This window comes from Procambarus clarkii, chromosome 42 (genome assembly GCF_040958095.1).
Source record: "Procambarus clarkii isolate CNS0578487 chromosome 42, FALCON_Pclarkii_2.0, whole genome shotgun sequence".
Taxonomy (NCBI): Eukaryota; Metazoa; Arthropoda; class Malacostraca; order Decapoda; family Cambaridae; genus Procambarus; species Procambarus clarkii.
The window spans coordinates 32,326,807-32,343,696 of NC_091191.1; the positions used below are offsets into that span (position 1 = coordinate 32,326,807).

Sequence of the window (16,890 nt, forward strand, 5' to 3'; positions counted from 1 at the left end):
GGGCGAGTTCTTAATTAACATGGACTTAACTGTATTATAATTTTTGAACACTAGATTAATATTAAGGTTCTTCAGGGCTGGGGCAAGATTTACTAGACCCTCAGAATATGGTAATACCAACGAATTTTTCAGTTCTGGTTTAGACTTAGTAGTCTGTTTGTAGAAAGTCCTTTTTGCTTGACCAAACGCAAGATCCAAGATCGATTTTGGGTATTTTAACTTCTTCCCAATTTCAAATATATTTGCTATTTCTTCGTCGAAAAATTCCGGACTGCAAACTCTCAGTGCTCTGAGAAACATACCAGAAAAAACTGCCCGCTTGACCTGAACATGATGATTTGAATAGAAATGTACATACGAGCACACATTGGTAGGTTTCCTATACACATTGAATTTGAAACTCCTAACAATTCTATGAATCATGATGTCTAAAAAAGGCAGAACACCATTCACTTCGTTCTCAATTGTGAATTTAATTGACGGAACCAGCGAATTAATTTGATTGAGAAAATCAGTTTCGTCATGATTAACCGGCCACAGGCACAAAATATCGTCAACGTACCTGTACCAAAGCAAATTTGAGGGTAAAATCCTGGGAAGGATATTTGTTTCGAAACATTCCATGTACAGATTGCTCAAAACAGGGGAGAGGGGATTACCCATCGCCATGCCAAATGTTTGTTTATAAAATGAATCATTAAAGCTGAAATAATTATATTTAATGCACAATTTTATAAGTTCAATAATGGTGTTTGTAGGCAAAGTTACTCCCAAGGTATAATTTAACTTAAACAAATAAACTATAATCTTGAAATGAACAGTATGGTAAATAAAACAACTCAATTCCAACACAATGTCACACAAAATAATTAAATCAAAATGAAAATAAATCGAAATCTATGAAAATTCAATTTGTCAAAGCAATCTGAAACATTGAAATGGAATAGTAACATATTTAGTATAGCGTGCATTGGTCTTACGTGCAACACATGGGGGCTGTTTCTTAAAAAAAAAAAAATTCCTGTCACAGGTGTGGCATCTATACTTATACTTATGAAATGAACAGTATGGTAAACAACACAGTTCAATTCCAATGCAATGTCAAAAAATACTTAAATCCATATTAAAATAAATCGAAATCTATGAAAATTTAACTTATCAATGCAATCAGAAACATTGAAAGATAATCGAAACATATTTTGTATAGCGTGTGTTGCTCCTATGTGCAACAGATGGTGCTGTTTATCAAAAGCATGTTTTTACCTGTCACAGGTGTGGCATCTATATAGTAGGTATATAAAAACACACGCATATTCATATTGAACGTTGTGTCAAAATTTCAAAGCAATTGGTGAAGAACTTTGGGAGATTGCAGCGTGTGCTGCTCCAACGTAAAACAGATGGTGCTGCTTTTCAATAAAAACATGTTTTCTTTTCCTGTCACAGGTGAGGCATATATAATGTAGGTATACAAAAAATGTGCCTATTCGAATACAACGTTGTGTTAAAATTTCAAAGCAATTGGGAAAGATATTTCAAAGATTTCCCTCACATGAAAATCATATGAAAAACAGTTAAAAACAAAAAAAATGTTTTTCCCGTCACAGACGTGACATCAATATATATATATATATATATATATATATATATATATATATATATATATATATATATATATATATATATATATATATATATATATATGTCGTACCTAGTAGCCAGAACTCACTTCTCAGCCTACTATTCAAGGCCCGATTTGCCTAATAAGCCAAGTTTTCCTGAATTAATTTATTTACTATAATTTTTTTCTTATGAAATGATAAAGCTACCCTTTTCACTATGTATGAGGTCAATTTTTTTTTATTGGAGTTAAAATTAACGTAGATATATGACCGAACCTAACCAACCCTACCTAACCTAACCTAACCTATATATATAGGTAAGGTTAGGTTAGGTAGCCAAAAAAAGCTAGGTTAGGTTAGGTTAGGTAGGTTAGGTAGACGAAAAAACATTAATTCATGAAAACTTGGCTTATTAGGCAAATCGGGCCTTGCATAGTAGGCTGAGAAGTGAGTTCTGGCTACTAGGTACGACATATATATATATATATATATATATATATATATATATATATATATATATTATGTACATAAAACCCTGTTTGGATGCGAATGGAATGGTGTGTAAAAATTTCTAAGCAATCGAAGAACTTTCGGAGATTAGCGATTTTGAACAAACAAACATTTCCATTTTTATTTATATAGATAAGGTGTACCAGCTATGCCAGTTGCTGTGAAGCATCTGTGTTGGCTAGGGTTCGAGTCTCCTGCTGGGAAAGGGTTCTAAAGTTGTATAACTTCACTTGCGAGTTTAGGCAGGTTAGTGCATAAAGCATAGACACAGTGTTCTCCCATATTAACAGGGACTTGATGAAAGAACGTGAGTGACCTCTCACTAGCTCTGGTGCCCTTGGGAGGTGGTGATATTTGGGGGGGTTAAAATATCCCAATATTTCCCACTCTTTTAAGGGTCTGAGTTGGTGTAGTGGGTTAAAGGCGTACCAACTATGCCAGTTGCTGTGACGCATCTGTGCTGGCTAGGGTTCGAGTCTCCTGGAGGTAAAGTGTTTTAAAGTTGTATAACCTCACTTGCAAGTTTAGGGAAGTTAGTGCATGAAGCATAAACACGTTGTTCTCCCATATTAACAGGGACTTGATGAAAGAATGTGAGTGACCTCTCGCTAGCTAAGTAACAGTAGACAACGAGTCACTGAGAGGGGTTAGTTCTCAGAGTGGTGAGACGTCACAAGTGGAATCCCTCAGGGGCCAGTCCTTGGACCTATACTGTTTCTGATATATGTAAATGATTTCCCGGAGGGTATAGACTCGTTTCTCTCAATGTTTGCTGATGACACAAAAACTTATGAAGAGGATTGAAACGGAGGAGGATAGTAGGAGGCTGTTTTTTATTATTATTATTTTCTACCACAGACGTGCCCACACATTTACAATGCTAACCAGCATTATACATTTTCTTCTGTCCTCAATGGACAGGGTTAGAGATGTGTTAAACATATAGTTCAGGGGTTTATTGAACAATCAACCACAGAAGGTGATTCGGTGCTTTTAAAATACTAGGCTAACCTATATATGTAAATCCATAGATACACAGATTTACGTATGCCCTACATAAAGTGTTCGATGTGTCTTTTACATAGTGTCATTAATATGTATTTACAAAGGTGAAATGTAATTCTGATCAGCTTCCATATATACTTTATATATGGAATATATATATATATATATATATATATATATATATATATATATATATATATATATATATATATATATATATATATATATATATATATATATATTTATACACATACATATGCATACACACACACACATATACCATCCCGTTCTCGCACTTGCTTTAGTCAATATTGGCTTATTTAATAAGTGCATATGTGACATACTAATTGATTGTAAATATTTTAGTTTACCTTGAAAAGGTTCATAGAAAACACTGACCTCACCTAACCTTCTTAGTATGTTAAGATAAGCATCTTATTGCTTCATAATTACAATTATTACTTAACCTATACCGTTGATAGGTTATCTTGAGGTTATCTTGAGATGATTTCGGGGCTTTAGTGTCCCCGCGGCTCGGTCCTCGACCAGGCCTCCACCCCCAGGAAGGAGCTCGTGACAGCTGACTAACACCCAGGTACCTATTTTACTGCTAGGTAACAGGGGCATAGGTTGAAAGAAACTGCCCATTGTTTCTCGCCGGCGCCCGTGATCGAACCCGGGACCACAGGATCACAAGCCCAGTGTGCTGTCCGCTCCGCCGACCAGCTCCCCAGGTTAAGTAAGATGCTTATCTTAACATATTAAGAAGGTTAGGTGAGGTTGGTGTTTTCTATGTAGCTTTTCAAGGTAAACTAAAATATTTACAATCAATTAGTATGTCACATATGCACTTATTAAATAAGCCAATATTGGCTGAAGGCAAGTGCGAGAATGGGTTGCATATACGTATATATACATACATATATATACACACACATGCATTCACATACATTTGTCTCTTTACTCTGACAGGGTGAGATAGCTGATAGAGAAACTAGTGTGCAATTAAGCAGTTATCACTAAAGGTGATGAAGGTACTTTTACAAGCTCAGGTTATATAGTTACTTCACATACATACATTGAATAATTGATACATTACATGGTTAATCTTTGGTACAAGTCCAATATATCATCAAGTGTTCCAGTACTCATATAGTAATTACACAGTTCAGCATACCTTAGCCCAGGAGGGCGAAAGTCAGTCAATATGGGACATTCTACAATATGATTTTCAAGAGAGTGCATGTTTTCTCTTTCACAAAGTTGGCACATTGTGTACTCGACATTTGGGTTTTGAGAAAGCTGCCAGATACGTCTATATCCCAGGCGTATTATGGCCACTATAACATGACACTGCCGGGTTCTTCTTCTATTAGTCCCATATGTGAATATCTCCTCACGATATCTATCATAATATTTAATGCTACAATTTTCCGGTCTTTGTGAATTTGTTAGGTCTGTGAGATCATCATTAGATATTTGTTTAAGTATTCTCTTTGTCACTGCTAATGAAACACCCATATCAATTTCTACCACTGGTTTTCTGCAGGCTGACTTAGCAAGCATATCAACAGTGTCATGCCTTGAGATGCCAACATGTGATGGTATCCATAGGAATTTAATTTCAAATCTGTTTTCTTTAACAGCTAAAACATTCATTCGAATATCACTGACTATTTTCTGGGTGTCACTACTATGAGCGTTCAATGCCAGGAGTGCACTCTGCGAGTCACAGTATATAAGTCCTCTGCCTTTGTCTTTTAAAAATTCAGTGGCAATGTATATGCCTGCAAGTTCGGTTTGAGTTGTACTTGCCCAGTCATTGACGCGCTTCATTGCAGCATGTACGAGAGAAGATTGTTCAAATATATTGCATGCACATCCGGTACATCGTCCACCTTCTTCTACAGAGCCGTTGGTACAGCACTGATACACATCGTTACCCATACACTGAGTACTTTCAGTGATGCTTTTCAGTGTTAACTGTTTTAATAATGTAGAGTGCACACTATCTTTCTTGGGCACATTTACAAAATCAACTGATAGATCCCAGATATCCATCGAGTAATTTGTTGATTAATCATTAATTGAGTTGGATACATATTTAATATTTTGATGGAGTTGGCTACCTTGTATCTACCTATCGATATGATAATTTGGTGGTGGAATACCACATGGAATGAGGGCACGAGTTTTCTGTACAGAGATAAGGAGGCCACATTCCTCAGCTCTAGTAGCAAAAGCATCGAGCAGAACTTGCATTCTAGGCTCGGAGGCAGCCTGTAAACATATATCATCAGCATAAAAAAATGACAGTGTCTTCATTATTAGTTGGAAGATCTTTAATAAGTTTATGCATCAGAACGTTGAACAACAAGGGGCTGAGGACCCCTCCTTGTGGAGTTCCCAGTTCAAAGTGTTTGCTCTCTGTGCTTTTAACACCATTAAACAAAACATATGTTGTTCGATTAGACAAATAGCCCTTTATCCATTTCAGTAATTTTCCTTGTATTCCCAGCTCGGCAAGCTGTTCCAGTTTGATTTCTCTGTTTGCTGTATCAAAAGCTGCTGCTAGGTCGATGAAGACTGTTTGAGGGGAAGCTTCAATATGTGCGAAGTACTCAGCAAAACAGTGTTGTGTACTGAGCCCAGGCATAAATCCAAACAGTTTGGGTGACAGGTGCCCCTGTATACGATACATGAGTCTGTTAAGAACAGTACGTTCATGCACTTTACAAACACACGATGTTAGAGATATGGGTCTATAATTATCTGAGTGTGGTTTGGGGATGGGAACAATGACACTTTTTGTCCAAGCATCAGGTAATACTCTTTCACTTAAACTTATTCTGTACAACACTAATAGTGGATTACCTGGTACGTGTGAGACTAATCTCAGTAGACTGTAAGTAATACCGTCTTCTCCAGGAGCAGTTGGTTTTCCCATCTTAAGTGCTTGATTTAATTCCCATTCAGTTACATCATTAAGGTCCGACACGTCGATAGCTGTACAGGCAAGATTGATGGTTCGTTGTCTGTTTGAACGTGTGTCATTAAGTTTATGCTGTAAGTTAATTGGGAGTGAGTTGTAGCTTGATGTTAGTGTCCATTGATCAAGGAGAATGTTTGCTTGTTCTAGTGGGCTGTGGTGCAGTGGTTTGGTTGGGCTGCTACTAGAGATTTTTCGTATCTTTTCCCAAACTTCAACAAGTGTTGTTTGCTAATTTATACTTTGTAGGAACTCTTCTCAATGTTTATTACGTATAACGTTGCTCATAGTAGGGGGCTACAAGATGACCTGGACAGATTGAATGAATGGTCCAACAAATAGCTGCTCAAGTTCAACCTCAGTAAATGCAAAGTAATGAAACTAGGCAGCTGAAACAGAAGGTCAGACACAGGATACAGAATGGAAAATGAAGTACTTCAGGAAACAGACAGAGAGAAAGATCTAGGGGTTGCTATCACACCAAACCTGTCTCCAGAAGCCCACATAAAAAGAATAACATCTGCGGCATATGCGACGCTGGCTAACATCAGAACAGCATTCAGGAACCTGTGTAAGGAATAATTCAGAATCTTGTATACCACATATGTAAGACCAATCCTGGAGTATGCGGCCCCAGCATGAGCCCGTATCTTGTCAAGCTCAAGACGAAGCTGGAAAAAGTTCAGAGGTATGCCACCAGACTAGTCCCGGAGCTAAGAGGCATGAGTTACGAGGAAAGGCTACAAGAGATGCACCTTACGACACTGGAAGACAGAAGAGTAAGGGGAGACATGATCACTACCTTCAAAATCCTCAGGGGTATTGGCAGGGTAGGCAAGAATAAACTATCCAACACTGGTGGTACGCGAACAAGGGGACACAGGTGGAAATTGAGTACCCACATGAGCCACAGGGACCTTAGAAAGAACTTGTTCAGTGTCAGAGTAGTTAACAGGTGGAATGCATTAAGCAGTGATGTGGTGGAGGCTGACTCCATACATAGTTTTAAATGTAGATATGATAAAGGCCAGTAGGCTGAGGAATCTGTACATCAGTTAATTGACGGTTGAGAGGTGGGAAAAAAGAGCCAAAGCTCAACCCCCGCAAGCACAATTAGGTGAGTACAATTAGGTGAGTACTAGCTCTGGTGCCCTTGGGAGGTGGTGATATTTGGGGGGTTAAAATACCCCGAAATTTCCATCACTTTTAAGGGTCTGGGTTGGTGTAGAGGGTTAATGGTGTACCAGCTATGCCAGTTGCTGTGAAGCATCTGTGATGGCTAGGTTTCGAGTCTTCTGGTGGGAAAGTGTTCTAAAGTTCTATAACTTCACTTCCGAGATTTGGCAAGTTAGTACATATAAATATAAATACATAAGCATAACATATAACATAATTAAGCAAAACTACATTTTAGAATTTTCTTGTTACTTTATTAAATGTTTGCAATGAATTTCTGCATTCAAATACATATCGATCCGCATTCTGTGTAACATTTCACAACCGACTTTCCAGTTTTTGTAAATAATTGACTGCTTAAAATGGAATGAGTGGGAGTTGTGGAGGCACACACCACTGACCTCATTGAAAGGACTTATATATCTGCAATACAACAGAGAACATGTTAAAAATTATTGTGACGTTTAATTCCCTAATAACTTTTCCTCTATGACGAAGTAATTTTGTTGCGCTCTCTATACATGGCAGGGGGATATTTATGTTTGAACATTGCCTGCTTCCTTGTCTGCTGCCTGCCGGTCTACCTGCCTGCTTGCCTGATTGTCTGCTACATGCCTGCCTAATCGCACCCTCCCTCTCTTCCTTCCTCCTGCAAGAGTCAGCCAGAAACTGGCTTGGAAATGAACTGCATCATGAAAATCTGGTTACGAGACCCGGGAACCTTCACGAATGCTGATAATTACTGTGCCACTGATTGTGAGAGATGAGCAGAGGAGATGCACCCTGAGAGAGCAAGAGAAAGAGAGAGAGAGAGAGAGAGAGAGAGAGAGAGAGAGAGTAAACAGAGATAAAGAAGGAGAGGGGATGGAAAGAGAGAGAGAGATAGAGAGAGCCTCGTGAAGTTTGCTCGCTTCCAGGCGAGGCCAGAAGAATATTCCGACTTCGGTGTTTCTTATTCTCTAGTAAAACCTTCACAATTTCGAAAATAACCAAGAAGGCACCAAGCCGCAAAGGGAAGACAACGGAATCAAAGGACGTTATAATCAAGTTAAGCTCCTCACCACTTTCACTGCCCTTCATCACCTCCCTTGCCCTTCACCACCTTCCCTGCCCTTCACCACCTTCCCTGTCCTTCACCACCTTCCCTGCCCTTCACCACTCTCCCTACCCCAATACCACCTTCGCAATCTTTCATACTTTTCACCACCTCTTCTTCCCTTAACCACCGTCCAAATCCCTCACATCATTCCCTCCCTACACCATCTTCTCTACCTTTCACAGTTTTTAATAAGCTTCAACACCTTCCTTACTCTTCACCGCCTTTTCTGCTTCTCGCCAGTTTCCCTTGCTCACTATATCTATCTTCAGTACACATTGTCTTCATCAATACATGAACTAGTTATGACAAAAATTAATTAAGAAAACTACATGATTAATGAATTTTAATTAGGATGGAGTGTAGAGTTTAGCCAGATTGCAAATTAGTGTCATTCGCCATTTTATCACCAACCCATGATCATCCTGCACCAGCTGGCAGTTATCCTGCAAAGTTCGGTGAGTCTAGCCACATGCCTCTATCCTTCAACCCATATATGAATAGACATATATTTTCTCTAACTGACATGGATGTACCCACTTTCGAAAACACTAGGTTAGTAAACACAAGCACAAAACTAATCACACATATTTATATAAATAAACACACAGTTACACACACACACACAAAACTCCCCCTGGAGTTTAGAAGAGATGGTTGTTCAAGGCTGTGAAGATTTCAGAGACTACATAACAGGTACCATAGCAATTGGAGATCAAAAAATTATATTAGTTGTCATATATAACCCCCAACCAATCGACAGAAGACCCAGACAGGAATATAATAGAAACAATATGGCCACGATCAATATAATAGAGAGAGCAGCTTCTGTAGCTAGCAGGAACGGATCCAGACTACTAATCAAGAGAGACTTCATCCATAGGAAGATAGATTGGGAGAACAGAGACCCACATGGAGAACCGGACACATGGAGAGCTAAGCTGCTGGACGTAGCAACAAGAAACTTTCTAATCCAATACATAAAGGGACCGACAAGAAGAAGAACAGAGGATGAACCAGCTTTGCTTAATCTGATATTTACCATAAATGAGTCGGATATAAGGGAAGTTAAGTTGGAAGCCCCCTTGTGAATGAGTGATCACAGTGTATTGATCTTTGAGTACTTGGTAGAGCTAGGAATTATCTCCCCCCAAAAAGAACTGGGAAACAAAGGGCTGGCGTACCGAAAGGGAAATTGTGAGATGAGAAAATTCCTAGGAGATTTACCATGGGGGACAGAACTCACAACTAAGTCCGTACCAGACATATTTGACTATGTCACCAAAAGTGTCAGGAGGCAGTAAACAAGTTTATCCCGGTCCGATTGGAAAAACCGAGAAGCAAAAGAAGAATCCTTGGTGGTAATAGGGCATGTATGAAAGCAAAGGAACTGAACAAAAGGGCGTCGAGGAACTTCTGAAATAACAGAACACCAGGCAGTATTGAGAGATACCAAAGAACAAAGGAACGAGTATGTTAGTGTGAGAAGAGGAGCTGAGAAAAAGTATGAAAATGATATAGCTAATAAAGCCAAGACCGAACCAAAGCTACTACACAGTCACATCAGGAGGAAAACAACAGTGAAGGAACAGGTGATGAAATTTAGAACAGGTGACGACAGGTACACAGCGAAAGACAAAGAGGTGTGTGAAGAACTCAACAAGAGGTTCCAGGTCTTCACAATAGAACAATGAGAGGTCACTGCACTAGGAGAGGTGGCAGTAAACCAGGCGGCCTGGTTTACTTTACTTACATGTGGAAAATATTAGAGGGGCTGGTCCCAAACCTGCACACAGAAATAACATCACATGAGACCAGAAGACATGGCAGGATGTGCAGAATACCCCCGTTGAAAAGCAGAGGTGCAACAGGTACTCTGAGAGAGAACTCTATCAACATCAGAGGCCCGAGACTGTTCAACACACTTCCGCTGCACATAAGGGGCATAACTGGCAATCCCCTCACAGTGTTCAAGAGAGAACTGGATAAGCACCTCCAAAGGATACCTGATCAACCAGGCTGTGACTCATACGTCAGGCTGCGAGCAGCCGCGTCCAACAGCCTGGTTGATCAGTCCAGTAACCAGGAGGCCTGGTCGACGACCGGGCCGCGGGGACGCTAAGCCCCGGAAGCACCTCAAGGTAACCTCAAGGTAAGGTAGGCCTTGGAAGGGTTCGAAATTACAAGAGATGAGGTCAAGAGGCATCTGTTGGATTTGGACGTGAGAAAGGCTGTTGGCCCGGAAGGAATCTCACCATGGGTATTGAAAGAGTGTGCAGGAGTGCCGTGCTTGCCACTCTCCATAGTGTATAGCAGGTCACTGGAAACGGGAGTCCTGCCAGAAATATGGAAGACGGTTAATGTAGACCCAATATACAAAACGGGTGACAGACAAGAGGCACTGAACTACAGGCTAGTGTCCTTAACTTGTATACCATGCAAGGTGATGGAGACGATTGTGTGAGGGATCTAGATCCCTCAGCTAGTTTTCCTAGGTTCTAGAGTAGGCTAGACACTCTAGAAACTGAAGCTTTCAAAATAACATATGCTTGTTGGGTGTTGAATGAAAGCTTATGTCAAGAACTATCACTTGAGAGTAGTTAGAAGTCTGTGATTGCTCTGTAGAGAGAATTACAGGGATTTTCCTGTTTCTGTGAAATAGGATGGGAATTGAGAGGAAGTGGTGTAGGGAGGTACTTGACTCTCCCAACGGTTTTACAGGGGGGGAGGGGAGAGAGAGTGGAGTGAACGTTGCCCCCCCCCCCCCCCCCCGCATGGGAGACATCACGCCACTCCTTAGGCCTCCTCCTCCTTGTGACGTCACAAGACGCCGAGGGTAACGGAGGCATATGATTGGGTCCCGCACATGTGGTCCAAGCCTAGTTTTGGCGCGAACAACTCTGATTGGGAGCGGCATGAGGAAGCTGTGCCGGCTCCAAGCTGATTGGTCTAGGCATTGTAGGGAGAAGGTATGGGCATCTGGTGTTCCTTAGCCCGTGAAATCTTCAGTTTGAATTGGGCGGCCAGGGAAGCAAGAGGTGTTTGGGTGGGGGTGGCACGCTGGCCGCCTCCACCCCCTGTTAATCGCTTCTGTCGTCCAAATTACTCGATTGGTGGCACTCCTACCATCAGGGGTTGTGTCAAGGCCTAATTAAGTGAATTGGGGCCAGGGATTTACGGAAGAAACAGTAAAAAGCTAAGAGACAGTTGACTGTGTGAACGCATGAGGCAGGCTGGCAGAGCCTCATGGTGTAACAGGTGTGAGAGTATCCTGTCTAGTGGCAATGGACAATTGATGTTGGGCAGTGTACGCGTATGTGATATTACAGGCCCATGTTGGACTTTGCATTCCACCTGGCGGTGGCCATGTGGTGACGCCGCCGGCAATTGTCACCCGAGTGTACGAGCGAGCATGCTGGTTTGATGGGAGTGTAGGTGATCTTCCATCCACGTGTGTATGCTGGTGGGTGCCAGCCAGCCAGCCTGAGGCAAGCGCCATGTGCGCGCCCGGCCGCGGGTGGAGGCCACCCACCCCAGGCCACCCAAAACCCCCCTCTCTCAGCTCGGGAGGGGCGCTGTGGCCACATGCCTTGGCCACATGCCTTGGCCACTTTCCCGGGACAGCCTAGGGCCACATCTTGTCGACGCATGAGGAGCGAGCTAGGTGTTTACAGCCAGAGGGGTAGTGACCAGGGAAAGGATTGTTGAGGATTTAAGTAGCCGTGAGTACAATAAAAGTTGTTAACAGTGAGGAAGCAGCTGAGAGACAGCTGTCTGTACTGTCGTCCAGGTGATTGGTTGGGATGTACCTGGAGATGGATGCTGGACACGGTAGCACACAAGTAGTTATATATATATATATTTATATAAGTGTGTAGACTGACTGGAGTATGTGACCAGTCAGTGTAGAGATTTACCATATAAGTTATCCAGCCTGTCGATTCTATATAATCGTTCAGGCTAGATTAATGCCATAGAGTACAGTAAAATTATAATCATTAGAGGTAGACAAGGATGTCAGGGGGACCCCTGAAGTCTGTGTAATTAGTACATATTACTTGGTGATATAATTTTCAGAGAGTATGTGAAGGCCATTTCTATGTGTTCATTTGCATGCTTATGTACTGTGTTGTGTGGTAAGTCAGTAGAGGTGATTGCTGACTGATTGCCTAATAATGTCATTAGCATGTGGGGTATGCTGACGGCATCATTATGTTGCAGGTTTGTGCAGTGTTGTTATCAGTTTATACAATATTATTGCCCCAGGAACTGTGTTGAGGGTTTAAGGGACCTCTAGGATTATTCAGGGGAATTTTCAGTACTTAATGAGAGCAGGCAATTGATGGGTTAATTGCCTGGCTGAGGTATGTGTGTGTTCACAGTATTCCTTTGCAATCAGGTGCAAGAAGTAAAAGAGGAGGGGCAGTAATATTAGTATACTTGTGTGTGTTGCACAACCGTGTGTTTTTATTGTGTGGGCACAGTAATTAGCGAGTTGCAGTAGCCGCAACTATATGTGGGTAGTGCTGATGTGATGTTGCATGCCATTATAGTGTGACCTATGTAATGCTGGGGTTACTTTGTTTCTTTAAGTTATGTTGAGGACTTAAGGATTCAGTGAGTTAATTAAGGGGTAATTAACTGGATAAGGGGTGCACACTTAGTATTGTGGAGTGAGTGAGGGCTGTTATAAGAGAACAGTGTTGAGCCAGAATGAGATACGTCTCGGGAGCAATTAATTGTCCATGTGACAATTAATTGACCACTCTAGCTAATTATGTAATTAGCCTTCTCATCATGAATTCACGTAGTGGGAGAGGTTCTGTCAGAGTCTGTCAGTATTTGTGTTAACGTAATATGCTCGAGACTAATTACCTTTCAGGGGTATAGCAATTAGTGGCTCATGTTAATTAGTGGAGTAATTAGCATTGGAGAGCTCCGGTGACTCGGTAAAGCGAGGTCATGGAGCTAGCATAAATCGTTGTATTAATCATATCCTGTCTGAGGACAGTGGATTATTGGCACATCTTGTTAATTAGGGTAATTAACTCCTTTCCCGTGAATTCACAGTGTTTGATGAGACCTGCTTAGGCAGTGAGGAGTGAGACGTATTTATGGATGGTTAATTATCGGTCCTGGTGACAGTTAATTAATGGCTCAGTAATTAGTGGGTTAATTAGGGTAATTAACACTCACTAGTAATTTTTTGACACAGACTGTGGAGAAGCTACCATGTTAGGGTAGGCTTAGTTAACGTAACTCAATGGGGATGTAATTAGTGGTCCGATTGACCTTAATTGAGAATTACTCACTGAATACTTGCAAGGAGTCAAGTGTGGTGTAATATGTTGAGTTATTGTTAACAAGAGAGAGGCAAGTGTTAAAGATTAACGTAGAGTATCATCATGTTGTTGTCTAGTGGGAGACAATTGTTTGTGATTACCGTAGTACTTTGTTGCTGACTGCTGCGATCAGTCAATTAACGTAATTAATCACTTCAGGCAATTTCTTTTGGTTGTCGTCTGGTGACGAGAGTAGAGTCATCTAGGGATCTGTGGAGCTGTGTCCCAGAATCCCACCTTGCCTATCTGTGTATCGGGTTACAACAGGGCAACTTCTTATTGGGAGTTGCAAAGAGTGTTCACACTGGGTTGTGATAGGGGGAGTCACTGTTAGACTTCCGCCTAGTTACGTGGGTCTCTCCTGGGGGGCGGGAGGACCCCTGAGTTTGTGATTATAGTAGCTGTCAGGGAAACCGTGACACTATTGATTGCCTGCTTGTGTCTTTGTTTCAGTGGATCCTTCCTTTGTTCAGTTAGTTCATGTTGTCAGCCCGAAGTGTCAGCAAGATGGAGCCTGCTGTCACTTCTCGAGGGGCCGTTGAATAGCTGTGTTGCAAATGCCACTTGATGGACAATAACGTAACCATTCGCTGTGGTGTAACTTAGTCTGTGATATTTTTCTTTGATTTGCAATATTGCGTCATCAGTGGGCACACCTGTGTTCAGGTTAGTTCAGTATGCAGCCGCACAGCAAGGGTTGCTATTTAGCTGTTTGTTATCGTGCCACTGGATGGACATTAACGTAACGTAAACTCGGTAATGTAGTAGTTAGTCTCTTGTTATTAATAAATTGTTATGTTATAGAAAAGTCTTTGATGTCAACCCTTCAACCATATTATTCCACCATATTTCTGCATATTATTAAATGTTGATGTGATCTTGATATGACGGCTGTTCTTGGGAATTCGAATTCCAATTCATAGCGCCATTTCAAATATAAATATTTGATGTTGAGAACCCGTCGGTTACCCTTTATTAGTTTTAACGTCCAGTTTAACTAGGAGGAGCCAGCGGCCTATTGTGGACAGGTTTACACCCTTGGTGGTGGAGGCCTGGCGGTTTGCTCCCACTTTTCCTTTTTTCTACTGGACTCATGCTTAACTGCCGTGAGCAGACTTTAAACTTGTAGTCCACCTCTTAAGGGAGGTAGGCGTAGAGAAAAATCTCACAATCGTTTAGACAGTTAGAGGGGACACGATCACCACATACAAGATTCTCAAAAGAATTGATAGGGTAGATAAAAACAGACAATTTACCACAAAGGGCAGACGCACTAGGGGACACAGGTGAATACTGACTGCCCAAATGAGCCATAGAAAAATTAGAATTTTTTTTTCAGAGTCAGTGTAGTTGACAAATGGAATGCATTAGGAAGTGATGTGGTGGAGGCGGACTCCATACACAGCTTTAAGTGTAGATATGATAGAGCCCAGTAGGCTCAGGAACCTGTACACCAGTTGATTGACAATTGAGAGGCGGGACCAAAGAGCCAGAGCTCAACCCCCACAAGCACACTTAGGTTAGTACACACACACACACACACACACACACACACACACACATACAGACTGGCCTGTGGGGCCGGTCTATATGGGTCCGGCCGGCCGAGCGGACAGGACCCTGAACATGTAATCCAGTGATCATGGGTTCGATCCCGGGCGCCGGCGAGAAAGATTGGGCAGAGTTTCTTTCACCCTATGCCCCTGTTACCTAGCAGAAAATAGGTACCTGGGAGTTAGTCAGCTGTCACGTGAGAGAAACTATGCCTACTTGTTTCTGACTCCACCGGGGATCGAACCCGGAACCTCAGGACTACGAATCCGAAGCGCTGTCCATTCAGCTGTCAGGCCCCCTTTCAGGCCCCCCCCCCCCTTCCGTCACCGCATCATAAAGGTGACGCTCCGTCACCGCTTTATTGGTTGTTCACTCCATTTTCTGTTTTTGTTTTTATGTCATAGTTTTGGATGACAATCTTATTACGGTTTATTTGTTCTTGGGTGACTTCACCCAAGAACAAATAAACCGTAATAAGATTGCAATCCAAAACTATGACATAAAAACTCAAGTCCGCCATTTTCCCCCGTAAGACAATTTCTGAATGTCGCATAATAATGGAGGGGCTCTCTTTTTGGCGGCTTTTTTGCTCCTAATTATTTAGGTTTTGACGTCGTAACGGCTTTGTGTTTTGTCTTGTTTATTGATTGTGTCGACGCACAGTTCCTCCCTTGTGGAGAGGCCACGCACCACATGGCCGGCGGTCTCACTATAGCCCGTGTTATCTGCTCATGCCGTTCTAAGTAGCTGAATCTAAAACAACAACTGCCGTTGGAAAAGAAATGTTGCGAGGTTGGATACTTGATAGACTGTTGAGATGGGAATCAGGTAAAGGTTATGAATATCTTTGAATTCAGCCAAACAATATTTATTAGCAATGGTTTGTACAATTTGGATCTTTTTTTTTAATTGATTAATTTAAAAACGATTTAAGTAAGATCGTTAATACACAATTATATCATTAGCATTGTTGCTGTCAGGAACTCACATGAACTGTTAATGGGACTTGTGCAGCTTCCTCTTGTTCTTATGTTACACATACTGTTGTTCACATCACATGTATCCTTCTCCAGGCATATATGCCACTGAAAACTCACACCCCAGAAGTGACTCGAACCCATACTGCCAGAAGCAATGCAACTGATGTACAGGATCCCTTAACCACTCGATCAACACGACCGGACAAAAGAGGATGGTCTCCGAGACTATTTCCATCCCCCCCGCCGCCACTCGGTTGTAATCTTGGGCATGGTATTTTATCAAATCACCTCATTCTTTGGGTTTAGTGTTAGCATAAGTAAAACTCTGTTTAGTGTTTTCAGGTTACTGTTGTGTGTGTGTGTGTAAACTAAAGTCTTTGAAAATATAATAAGTTATTACGAAACGCGTTCAAGCGTCGCGTCAGACTAGAAATAAAAATGAATTTCGGAGAATTGATTTTTCAATTACCATCGACAGTAAAGAGAAACATAAGAAATATTGAGAAAATTCGTGTTAGAATTATTAATCTTACTTTTTCCGTATATATATATATATATATATATATATATATATATATATATATATATATATATATATATATATATATATATATAT

The 16,890-nt window shown here is 41.2% G+C and overlaps 1 protein-coding gene across 1 annotated transcript in view; it reads left to right on the forward strand.

Moving 5' to 3' along the window:
* The window catches only part of LOC138373517 (uncharacterized), a 67,666-nt gene extending 51,840 nt beyond the window's left edge, over positions 1-15,826 (forward strand). The window contains exon 2 of the mRNA XM_069339730.1: positions 15,699-15,826. Within this exon, the coding sequence (XP_069195831.1) occupies positions 15,699-15,826 (128 nt within the window). The remainder of the gene's footprint in view (positions 1-15,698) is intronic.
* Positions 15,827-16,890: the final 1,064 nt, after the last annotated feature.